At 32.4% G+C, this 18,077-nt stretch overlaps 2 protein-coding genes across 4 annotated transcripts; both read right to left on the reverse strand.

Annotated features, from left to right (window-relative positions):
• Positions 1-4,322: 4,322 nt before the first annotated feature.
• On the reverse strand, positions 4,323-8,418 carry LOC107635089 (putative E3 ubiquitin-protein ligase RHB1A). Of its 2 annotated transcripts, none has more exons than XM_021121839.2 (5): positions 8,247-8,418; positions 7,236-7,359; positions 6,040-6,418; positions 5,751-5,860; positions 4,323-4,803 (listed from the first exon to the last, which is right to left on the reverse strand). In XM_021121839.2, the coding sequence occupies exons 2-5, from the start codon at positions 7,296-7,298 to the stop codon at positions 4,789-4,791; spliced, it is 567 nt and encodes a 188-aa protein (XP_020977498.1). In that variant the 5' UTR covers positions 7,299-7,359; positions 8,247-8,418; the 3' UTR covers positions 4,323-4,788. The 2 variants fall into 2 exon arrangements, with proteins under 2 accessions (XP_020977498.1, XP_016193939.1); XM_016338453.3 differs by having other exon boundaries at positions 7,236-7,356; positions 8,247-8,417.
• A 2,460-nt stretch (positions 8,419-10,878) lies between these two features.
• LOC107635088 (uncharacterized) lies at positions 10,879-17,809 on the reverse strand. Of its 2 annotated transcripts, none has more exons than XM_016338452.3 (14): positions 17,370-17,809; positions 16,727-16,785; positions 16,370-16,487; positions 15,906-15,979; positions 15,174-15,242; positions 14,454-15,044; positions 13,724-14,259; positions 13,506-13,570; positions 13,331-13,410; positions 12,919-13,023; positions 12,458-12,597; positions 12,225-12,353; positions 11,825-11,977; positions 10,879-11,574 (listed from the first exon to the last, which is right to left on the reverse strand). In XM_016338452.3, the coding sequence occupies exons 1-14, from the start codon at positions 17,554-17,556 to the stop codon at positions 11,436-11,438; spliced, it is 2,445 nt and encodes an 814-aa protein (XP_016193938.1). In that variant the 5' UTR covers positions 17,557-17,809; the 3' UTR covers positions 10,879-11,435. The 2 variants fall into 2 exon arrangements, with proteins under 2 accessions (XP_016193938.1, XP_016193937.1); XM_016338451.3 differs by having other exon boundaries at positions 13,488-13,570; positions 17,370-17,726.
• Positions 17,810-18,077: the final 268 nt, after the last annotated feature.

Below are 18,077 nucleotides of genomic sequence, written 5' to 3' on the forward strand. Positions count from 1 at the left end.
CATTTGTTTTAGTACCTATTTTTCTTGAATGTAGCAGTTGTGCACACACATTCACACAAAATCATGTACTCTAGAACTTGATTATTTTCATTTGTTTCTATGAACAAACTTGAATCTAATTTTTGTTTGGTGAAAAGGTAGCTATAATTTAGGTGTGGCCTTAGGGGTGAATGAATTTAGGACCAAGAAAACGGTGAAGGAGTTTCATCCATTGTTCAAGAATCAACGTTGAGAATCATATCTTAGTGTATTTTCATTGGCCAAAGATAGAATAACATTGCGCAAAATCAGTGTAACATTTATTATGTTTTTACGGTTAAAGATTACTCCAACATTCTTGCATCTAATAGATTATGGCCCCTATATAAGTTCATACTAATATCTAATTAGGTAGAGCTTAATCTTTTGGATATTTTATTAGTTAAAAATTTAACACCTTTCCAAATATCTTAAAAACTTAAGTTAGTAAATAACAACAATTACTTATATTTATTCGTACTTTATACACGGAGTTTACATAAAATTCTTCAGTGGTAGATAATTAACTCTCCTAGTGTCACCAAAAAAAAAAAAAAATTAACTCTCCTAGTAAGTAATAAATTAAATTTGAATGCCGTTGTTTTACAATTAGGGTGTTTATAGATTGGATCGTATTCGCCTATGAAGCACGGACACTTTACTGAGTTGCACATTTCGGATACGACACTGACTGGCACTCGTCCGACACGCGTGTCTGCTGTATCCAAACCGTAACCGTGTCTCAATAAAAATAAAAATTCTTCTCTGGACACACTTGAACACACCTAAATATCATCACGTGTTAGCGTGTCCGGTCTTATTCTTAATATATATTCTTAAAATAAATTTAGATATAGTATATATTATTATTTATTAAAATAAAAAATATTTTAAATACTTGATATAATTAAAATAAGATATTAAAAATAATTTAAAAAATTAATTTATATTTTAATATCAATAAAATATTAAAATATCATTACGGTTTATCTAAAAAATACTTTATATTTTATATGTATGTGTGTCCCGTGTCATGTAAGATTTTAAAATTCGCATGTCGGCGTGTCCCATATCGTGTCATGTCCCGTGCCTGTGTCAGTGTCCGTGCATCATAGATATTCGCAGATCTGCGGTAAATATCCGCATCCGATCCAAAAATTGCGGATATGATCCGATCTGCATCCTTTAAGGATCGGATCGCAGATATCTGTTGTGCATCCGTGTATCCAATCTACATATTCGCACATTAATAATTAAAAAAATATATATATATATGTTTGGTATTATATTTACTTGTTTGTATGTTTTAGTTAGTAGTTATTATTCGTATATTGTATTATTTTATTTTTATTATTTAAAAAAAATTAATTAAAAATATTTTAAGAATAAATAAGTTTTAAAAATATGAAAGAAATATTTTTATTGAATTTTTTATATAAAAATATAATTAAAAAAAATATTTAATTACGCGGATATACCCGATATCTGATCCGATTCGATTCGATCTGATCCACAAATGTACGAATCAGATCGGATCGGATCCAACACTAAAAAAATACATATATCATATCTGATCGAGGTAGTAATGTCTTGTAACTCTATACATTTATGTATGTTTTAACATTAGAAGTAAAACGATCTTAAAAAAAAAAAAAAAAACTCATTCGAACTCTCCATTATTATTGATAAATATTATCTTATTTCTTAATTTTTGGTATAATACAATTAAATATTATTTGTTTTGCTTAATTTTTATTTATTTATTACGTTACTATTGAAATATAAATTAATCCTTATACTTTAATAGCTTTTGTTCAGATCAATAGGAGTAAATCCTCCAATATCCATCTATCGAAAACCACAACTAATAAGTCGCACAAAAGATTAGTCCCTCAATTTACCCTCTAAAATTTGAATTGTCCTATTTAATTTTTAAACTTTGCGAGTGTGACTCATGTTAGTTCTGAAGTAATTTCTGACGCACAAACATTAGACATTAAGGCGGTGTTTGGTTGATGTTTATGTCCCATTGAGACATGGACAGACATGGACACGGTAACACATATCTACTATTTGGTTTGGTGAGACATAGATTTTTAAAAGATACGGAAAGACACGAAAATATTAAATTTGTGTACCTCCAATTAAAAGTGTCCGCGGATCGAATCGGATCGGATATGGCCGAAAATTTGATCCGATCCGCACAATTTTCATCGGATCGGATCGGATATGATATCTGCACTTTTTAGTGTCGGATCGGATATCGGATATGTCCGTGTAATTAAACCTTCTCTTTTTAATCATATTTCTATGTAAAAAAATTCGATAAAAATATTTTTTTCATACTTTTAAACTTATTTATTTCTAAAATATTTTTAATCAAACTCTCTCTAAATAACAAAAATAAAATAATACAATATATGAATAATAATTACTAACTAAAACATACAAACAAGTAAATATAATACCAAACATATATATTTATTTATTTTTTAATTATTATAGTGCGGATCTGCGGATCCGCAGATCGGATACGCGGATGTAGAGCAGATATCCGCGATCCGATCCGATCAATTTGCGGATCGGATCGTATCTGCAATTTTCGGATCGGATGTGGATATTTACCGCGGATCTGCGGATACGATCCGATCCATGGACATCCCTACGGCTCCAATTTGGTGAGATACTGAAACACAACTTGTGAGACACTGATTTTTTACTTTTTTACCCTTATTGAATTTTTAAAATTTGTCCTCTTATCCCTCCAAACTTTTCTTTTTTCTCTTCCTCTTTTAGATTTTACAACCAAATTTATCTTTCTATTTTCTTCAAAAAAAAAATTGTATTTTAATTTTTTTTATTTATTTAAATTTTGATTAATCTTTAATAAATTCTTAGCATTAATTTTTTATTTTTTTTAAGAAAAATTATATATTTAATATTTGAATTATAATTTAAGATGATATTAGTATTAGAAGAAATAAAAATGCAATGGTGATGATATGCAATGTTTGGAATAATGGGTATACAGTGATGGAGGTAAATTTTGTGGTTGAATGAAGGGTAATTCAGTCTTTTTTAAAAATACGTGTCTTGTTCCTTATTTTTACCAAATACAATACATAGACACAAATATTTTATGTCCATATCTTTAGTGTCTGTGTCTTTATGTTTATATCTCATCATATACACAACCAAACGGAGCCTAAAAAAACGCTGACGTGGACAACCGGATGCTATCTACTCTGTAAAACGTCGTTTTGCCGTGATATTAATTGAAACTTTTCGTCTCAAAACAAGTGATTTCTCATCGTTTTTTTCGCTATTGGAGCTAGGACCGCACATGCATCGGATAATATCCGCATATCCGCGGTAATTATCCGCATCCGATCCAAATTTTGTGGATATTATCCGATCCGCAGAGCCATCGGATCCGATCCGCATTATGGTAGGATCGGATTGCGGATTTGGCAGTGATATCCGCGGATCCGATCCGCAAATCCGCATATCCGCACATCACATATAAATAGCATAGTTTAAAAAAGGTTTAATTACTCTGTTGGTCCCTATAGTTTCGCAAAATTTTCAATTAGGTCCCTATACTTTTTTTTCTTTTAATTGAGTCCTTGCACTAATTTTTTTTTAATTGGGTCCATACACTTTTTTTTCCTTTTATTTAGATCCCTGTACCAATTCTTTTTTTTTAGTTGAGTCCCTATAAAATTAAGTCAATTACTACTAAAAGAGACTTAATTGAAAAAAAAAATTGGTGTAAAGACCCAATTAAAAAGAAAAAAAATATAAGGACCTAATTGAAAATTTTACGAAACTATAGGGACTAACAGAGTAATTAAACCTTTAAAAAAATAAACCTAAATATGATATGAATTTTAGTGTGTTATTTTATAAATTTTATGATATCTTGTTTTTTATCTTTTATGTTGTACTTCGACTTAGAATAATTAAACTTAAATTTTGTGTTATTATTTTTTTTTTATTATTCAAGAGAACTTTTATTGATAATATTTTAGAATTAAATATGTTTAAACAGGTGAAAAATAAATTTCTTTTTGTAAAAATAGCCAAATGGAATTTGAAAACATTTTTTTTAATTATGCGGATATACCCGATATCCGATCCGATGCGATCCACTCCGATGAGTGCCGTGCGGATCAGATAGAATTTTAGGCTATATCCGATCCTATCCGTGTGCAGCCCTAATTGGAGCGCAATAACAAAAATTGCATAATAATAATAATAATAATAATGAGAAAGAGAGAGAGAAGTTCATTCTTACTCTCTAATTACGGGAAAAGGGACTTATGTATACAAGAAAATATTCAATATCCACCGAGATATATACACGAAAATGTAAATGTACGGAGACAGGTTTACAAAACCAACATGCATATTTTTTCCCCAAAAATAAAACACCAAAGAGAAAATAAATAAATACTTATGAATTCTTAAACACAAAAAGCAGCCATCACTTAAACATTTACCTTGGAATCTTGAGCATTGCTTCATTCTTTCACTACCTAATAATAATAATATGCAACTTCCATACCTAAAGGAATTGCTTTTAATTCTTTCTGAACCTCATTTTTCTCATGATGGCCTACTAACTAAAGTAATGTCTTCTGTCAAAGCATGGTAAATTGAAATTGAATCTGTATCTACCATCACCTAGCCATGAACTCGTCTATCTTCCTCGGATTTAGCAAGTTTTGATCTTTAAAATTGAAACAATTAATTCCCGTGTGCGTCTCATCAAAATATCATTTCCTGTAACATGGAAGAATATGATCATTTCGCACCAAATCATAACTGGTTGATGACAAAAGTATACCCTCTTCGTTTCACAATACCTGAGGTACATTTGTAAATTAATGTGTTCGGATACAAAATATCTAAATACAATTTGTACCCAAATTTCCAAAGTGCCATTTTGTGGAAGAGTAATGTTAGGTAACTAACCTTTTTTGGCCAATATTAGCCAAATTTTTTAAAATATTTTACTTATCTTCAATTCGAGACACTAAATCATAAATCTTTAACCCTGCATCCTAAATTATAAATCCTAAATTCTAAAATTGGCTAGTATTAGCTAACTAAAAGTTGGTTCAATATACTTTTTCTTTGTAGAAAGGAGGGATAACTATTTTACGATCAACACAACAAACAATAGCAACTAGTTGGAAATATCATAAAGAGTGTTGCGGAACTACTTCATTTCTTCATTCTTTGAAACCATATATTTTGTAAGACAAAACTATTAAGTAGCGTTTGGAAGAGAGACAGAGTGAGATTGAGACTGAGAGACAGAGACTATAATAAATTTCAGTATTATGTTTGGTGTAAAGTGGGAGATAGAGACTTAAATAAGAATGAAACTCCAATTTAATGTGCACAAAGGGTAAAGTTGAAATTAATTAATTGAAATAAGGGTATTTTAGGTATAAAATGCTATTAAAGTTTCGGTCTCCGTCCCCAAAAGTTTCAGTTTCCTGTATCCTCACTTTTTAGAGGTACTGAAATACTGAAATTTTGAAGACGGAGAGAGAAATTTTAGTACCAGGCCAACAAATATGATACTGAGTCCCAGTCTCCATTCCAGTACCTCAAAACAATCGCTACCTTAAAGAGCACTTAGCATGATTATTGCATTTGTGGGAAATCAGCCTGGAAACATTCCTTGTCATGAACATATGAAATTGACACAAAAAACTAACCTGATCGCATATCGGGCAGGAGTCACTTCTTTCCATCCACTCAAGAATGCAAGACAGGTGAAAGTGGTGCTCGCATTTCGTCAGATTTTTGGGATTCTCAACATCATATTCTGCATTAAAAGTGCCAGAAAAGGGAAAAAAGACAAGCAAATTATTGGTTTATGCGGGTGCGCATGCGTGTGCTTGTTTCATTGTCAAAGCAAGAGAACTTTTCCTTCTGATTTTCATGGCCTAAACAAGGAAAATATAGCTTAGAATGATTAACTTTCCATCAAGTTTCCGACCATACCTTCGAGACAAATTGGACAAACATCCTCTTCTTCTGTCAGTAATACTTGAGTCTGATTTGATTTTAATAGCTCTGCCTTCTTGGGAGATATAGGCTCAGAATTTTCTTGAGCTTTAACTTTACTTTCTGCTTCTTCGAGATCTTCTCGTGCAATTAAAGTCTCGAAACTACTACCACTAACGGTTTCTCTACCAGACTCAGAATCTGTTGATGCAGAACCTCCAAAGACCACATCATAAGGCAGAGGCGCAGGAGGCGGCTGGAAAGTATCGGGTGTGGACGCATCCAGGTTTAAGCCAATCAGCAATCCAGCAGTGAGTGAAGCAGCAGAAGCATCATTAGAGGTTAACAACTCGCGCTCCTCCAAAGTTGGCGGGCACTGAAAATGGTAGTTTTTCAGTTTCAAATCATAAACTCCAAGCAAATACTAGAATAGAGATATAGAAAGAACAAAATAGTGATTCTTTTAAATACAGTAGTTTCAAATCATAAACTCAAACCAACCTATTAATCTAACAAAATACATCAATAGCTAGTGAAAATAATGATTCTTGTATGGGGGTATTAGCCCCTAAAATTTATTCTCTACTTACAATTTACACCTTGAAATTAATCATTGTACGAGTTAGTCCATGAATTGACAAAACTCGTATCAACTCGGTCGCTCTAAGGGACTAAATTGAGATATAGAAAGAATTGAGTTAATAGAGTTTTACAAATTCATGGACTAATTTGTGCAATAACTGAATTTTGGAGACGAAACTGCAAGCGAAGAATAACTTAATAGCAGAACCGTACATTATTTGATGCAAGGGTGCAGCTATAGCATGCCAATCAGTTCCCTTGGAAAAAGCTTACTGATCAAAACAACAATGAAGGTAAGCATGATTAAGTTCGGAATTCTTTTCATGACTACATGTTGGTTGCTTAAGAGGATTTTTTATTTTTAATTTTTTAAAAAGGGGACAAATAACTAAGAGAAAGAACAAAAAACTTAAAGGATAGTGCAATCTAGATGAGATGAGTAGCATCAAACTATCAATGTAAACACTATTTATCATCATAAATTTACTTCCGTAATCGGCCAAAAGCGTATAAGGAAATAAGCTGCATGCTAAAAGCAACATTACTAGATCAGATACCATATGAGCTACATACACTACGAATCCTGTAAGAAAAGGGCGAAAATTACTAACATAGTAATAAACTGGTGTTCCATGCAGATGAGGTTTTCTGGCAGAACAACAGCAACCTCCCATTTTCCAGTCCTTGTTTCTAATATTTAATCAAAACTACTTTTGATTGCCTCATTCTCTTCTGCTACGTCGCATCAAACGGAGATCGATCAGAGTTCACCAAACTTTATACATAAGGTTTTGATATAACAATCCAAAAATGGTATTCAAGGTGAATTAACAACAGAAATGAACTCATACTTTTCATAAAGACACAATAACATCAATGATAAGCATAAACACTGCAGAAACAAACACAGTGTAATCATTTCGGTTTTGGCTCCTTTAAAGAACAGATTATTCTTTAGAGAGTAAAGTGCAGCATCTGAACTGTTGACAAGAAAATCAATGACCTCAAATTTAATAAACAGAATTTTAATCAGCAGTTTCAGATGAGTGGTTTCTTCAAAATCTGTGACACTTAAACTAATCAGAGGACTTCCATAGAAATTATTCATTCATACATATACACATCATCACAGAGTTGCTAGAGATACAAATTCCTTATCCAACAGCTTCAATCCTCATCCCAGTTACAGATTCCTATGATTGGCATGTAAATTCCAACCAAAACTAAAACTTTAGAAACAACAAAACAACCCACAGGGTCAATTAAAGTATTAAACCAAATAACATGAAAAGAAAAAGAGTATATAGAAGCAATCAAAGAATAGCAGCACCCAAAATTCACCTTCAGACAAATATAAAACAGAGCAAAACACCACACAAACCCCCAAAAAAACCACCCCTTTTCACAGAGCAAGAAATAGGTTAGAATCCATGAACCACCACAATCAATTCAAGAATGAAACCCCATTTACACACCAAAAAGTAAAAGAAGCAAACAAACAAACAAACAAGTGGTTTGTGGCCAGCAGTTACACACACTCCATGAATAAAAAAAACTGTCAAAAGTGAAAAGGGGTGGCCAAAAAAATTGATATAGAAAGCACCAAAAGAAAAGAAGCTTACCCTTTTGGAAGGGAAGGGAAGGGAAGGGAAGGAGAGAAAGGTGAGAGGAATTGGGTAGCAGGAAAAAAGGGTTGAGGTTGGAAGGTTGAGAAAGGTGGCTTTTTTTCTGTGTATCTTTCTTCTCTTTGTATACACTTGTTTGTTTTGTTCTCTTCACATTCACTCAGTACACAGTTACAAGGTAAAGTACATTAACATTGTATCAGATTGAGTTACATAATTGTCACATACTATCAATACATGAATAAATAAATAATAAATGGATTATGTATTTCAGATAAAACTCTAAGAAATTCACGAAGTGGAGTGTCTTTCATCATCATTCATCAATAAAATAAATAATAAACAAATAAATAAACTCCAATTCAGCCTGCAATTTGTGGTGGTTAATCTTCTAAACATCTTGTTTGAATTTATAATCTTATGTTCAATTTTTCATCTGCTTTTTTCAGTACCCCTTAACAGTAACTAATAGTCTTATTAGTTTTGCCAAAAAATAACAACTTAATAATTGAAATTTTACATAAAAATTCAATTATATATCTTTACATAAGCAAAATAAATAGTGTTTTATCCTTTTATTAGACACTATTTTGAAATATAAGCATGCCATTGTAATAATATTAGTTTTTCTTTTAAAAAAAAAAAGAATACTATGTTCTTGTTTAATTAACTAGTAACAATGAATGTAACTTTCAATATGATGTCCTAATCATTTCTCTGTTTTCCCCCTCATTATTCTATATCATTATTTTACGCGTTTTATCATATTAAATGTAACAATTAATGAATGTGCAAATAATAAATTATTATTATTATTATTATTATTATTATTATTATTTTGAGTACATAGCTGACCAAATAAATCTTTTAAAAAATGCTTCTCGTAGAATCTACAAATTTCAGTAAGGTCTGGCCTCTGTATCGAATATATTACACCTCGACACAAAAATCTCAACCACTTATTTATGCCATGGTGTAATTTTCCATAAGACTTTTGTGTCTATCATTTTCAAATTAAATATTAAATAACATTCTAATTCTGTTTATGGCTACTTTTTGTTAAAAGCACTCTTCTTGTTATATAGGTGCATCTCTTATGCGGCCATGATTTTTCCATTTCTTTGCAAATGAAGGAGTTATCATTAAAGTCAACTCTTTTAATATTTCAACATTTTTAGCTGCTGGCCAAACATTAATAAAAATGTGAATATAGAATTCAAATAAATTGAAAAACATATTTTATTTGGTAGAGTAATATTATTTGTCCTTGTCATGAATATACTTTTCTTATTAATTCATTTTATTTGTTTGACAACTTCTCTAAAAAATATTCTTATATCACATATCATATTTATTATGTTTTACATTGTCTAAAATTAAAAGTCTGATAATTTTTATAAATATGAGACAATCCTTAGTTCCTTACCTCTTGAGCTAATTTTTGGAATAAGTTAGATTTATTTAATTTTTTATAATATTGACGATAATAAACTCATTCATTCATAAATATGAAATGTATTTTGTTGCTTTTGGCTGTATTTAAATATTTGAGGAAGCATTTAATTTTGTCACAAGTTAGAAGCAAATTTAGTATCATTTTTCACTAAGTAATATAATACTTAAGCAAATATTTTACTGTTAAAGAATTTATTAGGCAGCTTTTTTATTTGGAATTTGGAGGGTGAGCAATATAATTGGTTGATAAGAAAGTTGTTCAACGCCCATGGATTTGGTTGGTCTGTTTCTATTTCTAATTAGAGTTTTTTAAAGACTATAACATTGTAGTGAACACGTTGTAATCCATGGAAGAACTTAAATTTTTCCTAAGATAGTAACACGATGAAAAGAGGAGAAGAAATCTATAATATTCTCAATTTTTATCATTTAATTTTTTTACTTTAATTTTTTTAAAACTATATAAATTTAAATTAATTTTTTTGAATTTGTTCACACAATTATATTTACCTTATATTATGGGAATTGATAAGGTTTTGGTGCATATAATTTTGTTTCTAAAATATTCTTTGACATATATATTCATAAAAAAATAGTTTTTTATAATTTCTAAAATTTGAACATAAAACACCTTAGCTATATATAGTAATCTCAAATTTATTATCTTGTATATATTTAATAAATAAAAATAAATTAATAGTCAAATTTGTACCTGTTAATACACTAGTACTTATATCATTAAAGTTTGTTCACAAAATACATTGGTAGTTATTTTGCATTTAACTGTAAGGATAATAATATTAAGTCAGGTTTCAAATAATTTGAAATAAGACGGAAAAAAAAAGTTAACAACGACATTGATGTTTATTCCAAATAATTGGGACTAAAATAATATTTTCCCAAATTTTACATTTAATGTATTCAAAGAATATGAAAACTAATTTGTAATTTACAAAAATAATTTCCCTCCCTATCTCAATTAAATTTGACATTAAAAGTAATCTAATACTTCTTTTGAAAATTATCTCAACTGATTGCGCACATCTTAATATCAAGTTGAATATTTCATATTTGAGAGCCTTACATTCTAACTAAGCTGAGATATAATAACATTATTATAAACATTTAGTGAAGAGTTAAATAGAACACATAGAACACTAGTTGATTGAGACACTTAGCATGAAGTTTCATACTACACCTCTTACACAATTGCTTTAATCTTATACAATTCAAAGACAATTTATGTCCTGAATAATAATCACATCATATGAACAAATCCCATTTTACAAAAAATTATCCCTTGCTTGTATTATATCCTATAAAAGAATGATAGAAAACAAACCTTATGCTGAAGAGAATTTACATGACACTTTTCTTTGCTTTAATCACTGTTATTGGCCTCAGAACTCACAAGTCACACTCCTAGAATGATTTCAAGTCAGCAGCTATATATATATATATTCCTCTTATCTAATAGAGGCAGCCACAAATTTTTGTGCCACCAACTCACCTTAACACAAAAATACTAAGATCTTAAAAGATCACCTTATTCTCTTTTCTACACAACTATCCCATACTCTCTCCGTTTAAGAATAACTGTTATATTGATAAATTTGGTACATCGAAATGTTAATGTATCTGGACTCCAGGTACCACCAGATATATTAACTTTCCGATGTATAATTTATCAATGCTGACAATTATTCATGGACGGAGGGATTATACGTTATTCTAACCACTTCTTGGAAGCGAATTCTGATGAGTCAGCTCATAGTTTCCATTTGCTGGTAGATGATTCTCACTATCCACAATATTTGCCTTTGAACAAAGGAAGAAGAAAGAAGATGTATATATTGTAATATGCCAAAAGCTGTAAACATTTCAAAAGAGTGCAACACATGAGATAGAGAAGATAGAAAGAAAGAAATAACACATGTTGAGATTATTGTTGTAGTTTCTATGCACTGTTAGTATAAAACTCTTTTACACTGACATCTGATCAATTGTTTCTATGCCAACTATCTAAAAAAGGAAATTTTATCTATGTGATAGTACTTGATTGGATGTTAGTATAAAAGAGTTTTACGTTGACAGTGCATAAAAATTGAAGTCTGATATACCTATGCCAGAACCAGTAGTTTTCACTAGTTTCAAGTGTCCAGCTTACTGCTGCCATGGCCAATGCAGCAAAACCGGCCATAGCATACGCCAAATTGTACCGTCTCAGAAGTGTCCTGACAAGACTAATGATCCATGTCTTTATGGTTTGAAAACTGCAGTGAAAATTCATCATTAGTACTCTTCTAGTCACAAGTAAATCTCATCAACCGTCGGCACAAGATGTTCACATGTTAATCTTAAAGCACACACAAGGTGAACAGTTAAACGCATCTGTGATCACTCATGAATACGAAGCCGAATAGAAGCAATGGGATATATTATTTGTTAATGGGAAACATGCCTTGAGCACCAAGCAATTGCACGCGAAACAAATCTACTATCCAAAGTATGGAGACTCACCTGAGATGTAAATTCAATGGGAATCGAACTGGAATTGAAAGGGATCTATACTTTGTTGAGATCTCTATCAACCATCCAATAAGAAGACCAAGAGCACCAATCACAATAACAACAAGAATATTGGAAGACCTGCATCATTCCACATAGTAAGCACAAAAAAGGCAAAGCATCTTTAACGGGAGCGGGTTTTGCGTGCACGTGTTCTCATGTTCTTATTCCACTAGTTCAAATACCTGGTTGCTTTTGTTGCTGCCAATAGGGCTGTAAGGATAGCAATAACTGTGTGGATTGCTCTCTTAAATACTTCATCAATGGTAGCAAGATAAAGAAAAGTGCTAATCACAGCCATGAAGGAGAGCCAAAAGTCCATGAACTGACACGAGTAAAGCGAAAGTTAGTCCATCAAGGATTAGTTCAAATCCATTCGAAAAAATAATTTGATCTACGGATAACATCATTGAGGTAAAGCCAGAAGCCAGGTAATTCATTACCTATTTGGAAACTACAAGTGACTCCAACGGCTCAAGACCAAACGAGACACAGATTGCTTAAAACAACTAAATTTCTAAGAAAATCAAGAGGTTATTGATGCTTGTACCAATAATGTGAGCAGTGCACCAGTCTCATTTTCAAAAGCTTTCTTTTTATATATTTTCGGAAAGAATCAAAGGAATATTGGCAGCAGAGTCCTAACCTGTAGGACATTATAGCTTAATGCACACCAGGTACCAACATCACATGCATGATATAGTCCACTTGAAATTCCACTGGATGTGAATAAAACCCATTCTGCTAATGCCTGCATAAACAAGTTATTGATTTCGTAACACACAGAAGTCTATATAATAATGAATAACCTGTTTTGTTGCTTATTTAAATCATCCTCAAATTAAAAGAAAATCACCGTGTCAACACAAATAAAAGGAGTGCTTTGTCCTCAACATGTAACTGAACAAAAAGATTTGATGACGTTCTTTAGCATTGCTAACTGAACAAAGTCGTCAAACCTTTAATTTTAATTTTTTTTTTTTTTATTTATGAACTGTGTGTTAATCTAAACTAGAAGGAGAAAAGAAAGAGTTGACAAGAGTATGGGAAAGAACAACCTTCTTCCTAAGGGCCCAATAGGCAGGAAGTATGGCTGCAGCATTCGAGACAATGAGAAAAATTGATTGTCGAACATGTCCTACAGAAACGATAGCCATGGAATCAGATAAAAAATAACACTACAATGAAAGGAAAGGAAAATGCAAATAGTTGAACCTTGATACAAGCAAGCACCTTGATGAGTTACAATTTCAATGCTACAGTCAAAGCCTCCATGGTTTCGATCACAAGAGCAGAAGCTGAGTCAAGAAAATAAACAAGTAGAATGGTAAATTCCTTAGTAAGTTGGAGAACAAATGCATAAGATACAATGTCTCGGTCATTACAAGGAATTTTATGGTTTCAGTTTAGCAATTTAAAGAAAAAACAGATTGAGAAGGGCTTAAATAAACCTGTATGATGTCAATCCGCTAGCATCAAAAGAGAATTTACATTCGCCGTGGGAGGAACAATGCTTTGGGCACCGTTCAAGCGAAATTGACATGATAGTTGGCCCCTTTAAAGAATCATTGCTGGTATTAACATGTCTTAGACCAAATCCCCAAGTTCCTTCTCTAGCATACATAATATAAAAATCAGCCTTGTCATCCCTTGAATCATAGAGCTTGAAAAACATGGATGAATCACTTCTCCTTGTCTTGTTCACATAATAATAATCCCAGCTAACAAGCGACGGCAATCCACCAAATCGAGCATATATTTCATAATTGATCTTGACATCCGAGGAAAGCTGAACATGAATATTTCCTCCGGCTCCACCGCGAGGTATGTCCAAAAGAAAGAAAGTCCAAATGTTATCTGGTTGTCCATTGTATGATGAGTTGCTTAAAAGTGGCTCGAGAGGGAAGTTTGCCGAATCATGTGATGCTCCGCCACTGACCGGTAAGTAGTACGATTCAAACGGGGTTGGACCTCTCCTTACAAATGTCTGCAGAGAACCATTCTCATCTCATCAATTAACTCATTCCTGCGTGTAATTATCTTCAAGCATCAAGATATAGAACTGATTGTATAGCACAAGGAGTTCTAAAAGTTTATTATTATCATTTCAAAAGATAACAATCAAGGTGACACAGCTCAAAAACAAAAACAGAGGCAAAGAGAGACACTTGCAAACTCTACCTGGAGCATGTAGCTATTCATTGTACAATTTGGCCCACCTTTCCCAAAAGGGCATTGAAGCAGATGTGACACCATTGAATAGCAAACTCCAGCATTGCTGTCCCGAGTCGTCGTAAGATTGACAGGTACTATACTAATGTACCACCGACCAATTAGTGGAGAATGTATAACCAATGGAACTTTATTTAAATCACTGGTATAATCATACAAAGTTGCCGAAGGCATTGCACCGTGTCGAACAAAACACATTAAATGAACATCATTTGCAGCAGAACTGCTATTCAAAGATGTAGTGTTGAATCTGACATCTTTTACTGTAAAGGTAAGTTCTTCTGCCACATTCATTATATCCAAGGAGAAGAAGTTTGGTACACCTTCATGACCACAAAACATTTTAAAACTACTCCTGCAGGTCACAACATTCTCCATTACTGCCGTGTTCGCCATAACCGCCAAAGCATTATAGTTACCGGAAGATGTGCATGAGAGTGGATATACTGTACTGTTACAGAAATTCCCCCTCATCATTGAATTTGCGCATGCTTCCACACTGATATTAGCAATGAAGGAGTATGCCGGACCTCGGATAATCTACAGACAGAGATCATAATTCTTCATAAGGAATGCATCAAAACCCCAGCTAAGGGAAATAGAATGAGTCGAATTAAAATATGTAAAGAATTTATTGTAGTAAGGGGACACTTAGAAAATAAATCATACCATCTTTGACTGTGTCCTTGTAGGTCCAATGCCATTGAAAAGGCCAATGTACCAAACACCTGGAGATATCTGAAATATAATTTGTCATGCATGATTATATGACATATGATATATCAATATTATGAAAAGAAAAGTGTAACTCCCTTGCAAACTAATCCTTATCCATAGCTGTTTACAAAGGAACACTTCCTAAGGACAAGACTGAGGTGGCTGCCAAGAAGTTCTTGAGGGACAAGATCTATAGCACACATGACTCCTTGGACGAGCTCATCATCATCAATTCTCTTCGCCACAAGAACCTTGTCCGCTTACTTGGTCTATATATATTGAAGTTTTATTTAGATCATTATGGATTACTTTATTGCTTCTGCTGCGTGTTATGAACACCTAGTAATCCTACAAACTAACCCTTATCCACTAATAAAATGGGGTTACAGATATAAAATTAATCTTATGCCTTCACCTAACAGTTAAAGTGTCTATATGACTGCAATTCGGAGGCTGAGTATTCCTACTCCACTTCCTTATGAAAGTCAAATTATCCATTCCTCAAGCCAAACAAGGTCAAGTTTGAGGAGCATGCAGGAAACTTGATTTAAAACTAATGATGTGCCTTAATAACTTAAGCTTTTAGGAGTGCAACCCCTCAGCAATTGGAATTCGATATCATCATAAGCATCTATGACTATGATCAAAGATATTGCTATAAGTAAAATGGAGCTACAAAAATACCTGATTGTTTGTCAATGTCATAGTGATATTTTTCTGCATTGGAAAACACTGCTCTACATCAAGACCATTTATCCCTGAAGGAAAAAGGAACAAAAAAACATTACCATAATGGAACGTTGACGCCACAAAGTTCAGGTAAGAGATGTCGTTCATTAATTTTCTTTTTGCTCGAGAAGGTAAACACAGATTGAGATACAAAAAGTGCTGGACTACTGTCAAAGTATTTGAAAGCAATGTGCAAGTGTGCGACAATAGGCCAAAAAGTAAACAGTATACATTTCTAGTTCATCATTCATTCATTACTTAATAACAAAGAAATCGCCATACACTGAAGGAAAAATTCTCAGTTTCTCATAAAATTATTAAAAATAAGTATACAAGTTCAGAGTAGAGAGAAATTAAGATGGAATTTGCATTCTCGAAGTCTGGTTTTAAGAAACAGTGTAACCAATTTTGTTGCCTACCTGAGATTGCTGAATTCGTCATTGATATGTTTAAGGCATCTGGCAGTGGAGGACTTCCATCTCTAAAGCATATGATCGGCAACATACTTTGTGAAGCCGTTTCAATTCTTGAGATATCCTGAAACAGTGTGCATACGAACAAATGAAAGAGGCAAAAAATATGCCTGAGCCCATCGATCACACAGTAAGATGGTATCTTAGAGAGCTATGATAATCAGAGAGCTATTTCATTTTAACTTTTAACCGATACAATATGAGGCATCATAAGACAAGACATCAAAATAGAATAACATGAAATGAATTCAATTAATAGTCATCATTCCTACCAACAAAGAAGTATGAACTGAATATACTTACAAGGTCTACATTTGAGTTCAATGCTATAGACAGCACAGAGAACCATGGCGGCAAGTCAACTGCAGCATGTATCACATACCAATTAAATCACCAAATCAGAAGGATTGAAGAAAAAATAAAGGTTACTCCTCACTCTTTAAACTCTCAAGTAATACTATCTTAAACGTACATTTCAATTCCCCAGAAATTATAGATCAAATGAGAAATACTGGTTCTTCCAAAACAAATAATATTGCATCCTATTTTTCAAAATTAATTTTGGTCAACAGTTAAGGCTAAATTGATAAAATACTTTCATGAGTTAAGGCTAAACTCCATAATTCTTAACTGTCTTAGTACAGTAACATGGAAAAACAGGCATGCTTAATATGATTAAATTCAATTAGAGAATTGTATAAGACTCTTCAGAATAGGTAAATTGAAGACAAAAGGGATCACTGAAGAATGATCATGATGAATCAACTAACAGAAAGAGAGAATAGAGGAAAATTGGGTTCCTACAGTTGCAAATTCAACTTTATATTACATTTCAATTCTGACCCACTAAAATTCAAACTGCAAAACGAACAAGAAGAAGAAAAAAAAAAAAAAGCAAAATTATGATCATAAAAACAAAAGGGTAAATGCTAATTGACTCACTCACCTCTGATATAACGCAAATCAAAGGGTCTGAGCCTAGTCTCAGGGTAGCTGAAGCTCGAAACAGTAAAGGTTTCGCCACTGCCACCAGCTTCATCAGTTGAAGAGAACACACAAAAGGAGCATGAAAAGAGCACAAAAACAATAAGAACCAAATTGGGTTGATACCATAGAATCAAATTGAAAGCCATGTTTTTAACTTCATATAGTTGTGCAATTTTGAGGCAATTGTTTTTCAGATCATGGAAATAGAGATGGTGGGAAGTGAGAGTGATGGAAAAGGGTATTAGAGGATTAATAAATAAAATATTAGTGAAAAATCTTTGTTGGTGAGAGTGAGAGTAAGAGTGAGAGAATGTGGTAAAATACAAGTTGGAGAATGAGAATTATGTGTCATTTAGCAAACTCAAAAATTAAAATAATAAAAAAAAAAAAGTATTAAACAGAGAACGGAAGATCTATGTTGTCTGATATACACTGATGCTTTTGTTTCTTCTTTTTTTTTTTTTTTTTTTGAGAGACTCGGTTAAGTCTTGTTTGTGTTGACTTGAAGTCTTGAATGATTGAATCTAAGGTGGTTACTGGTTAAAGACCGCTAAGACATGACCATGGTTACGCGCTACAAGGAGAGTGGAATGCAAGTGTTTTTTAATTTACCAAATATTAAATAGATTAAATTAGACAATTGGACCTGTATTTTTATTAAAATTAT

This window comes from Arachis ipaensis, chromosome B4 (genome assembly GCF_059453495.1).
Source record: "Arachis ipaensis isolate K30076 ecotype BB chromosome B4, ASM5945349v1, whole genome shotgun sequence".
NCBI classification, from domain to species: domain Eukaryota; kingdom Viridiplantae; phylum Streptophyta; class Magnoliopsida; order Fabales; family Fabaceae; genus Arachis; species Arachis ipaensis.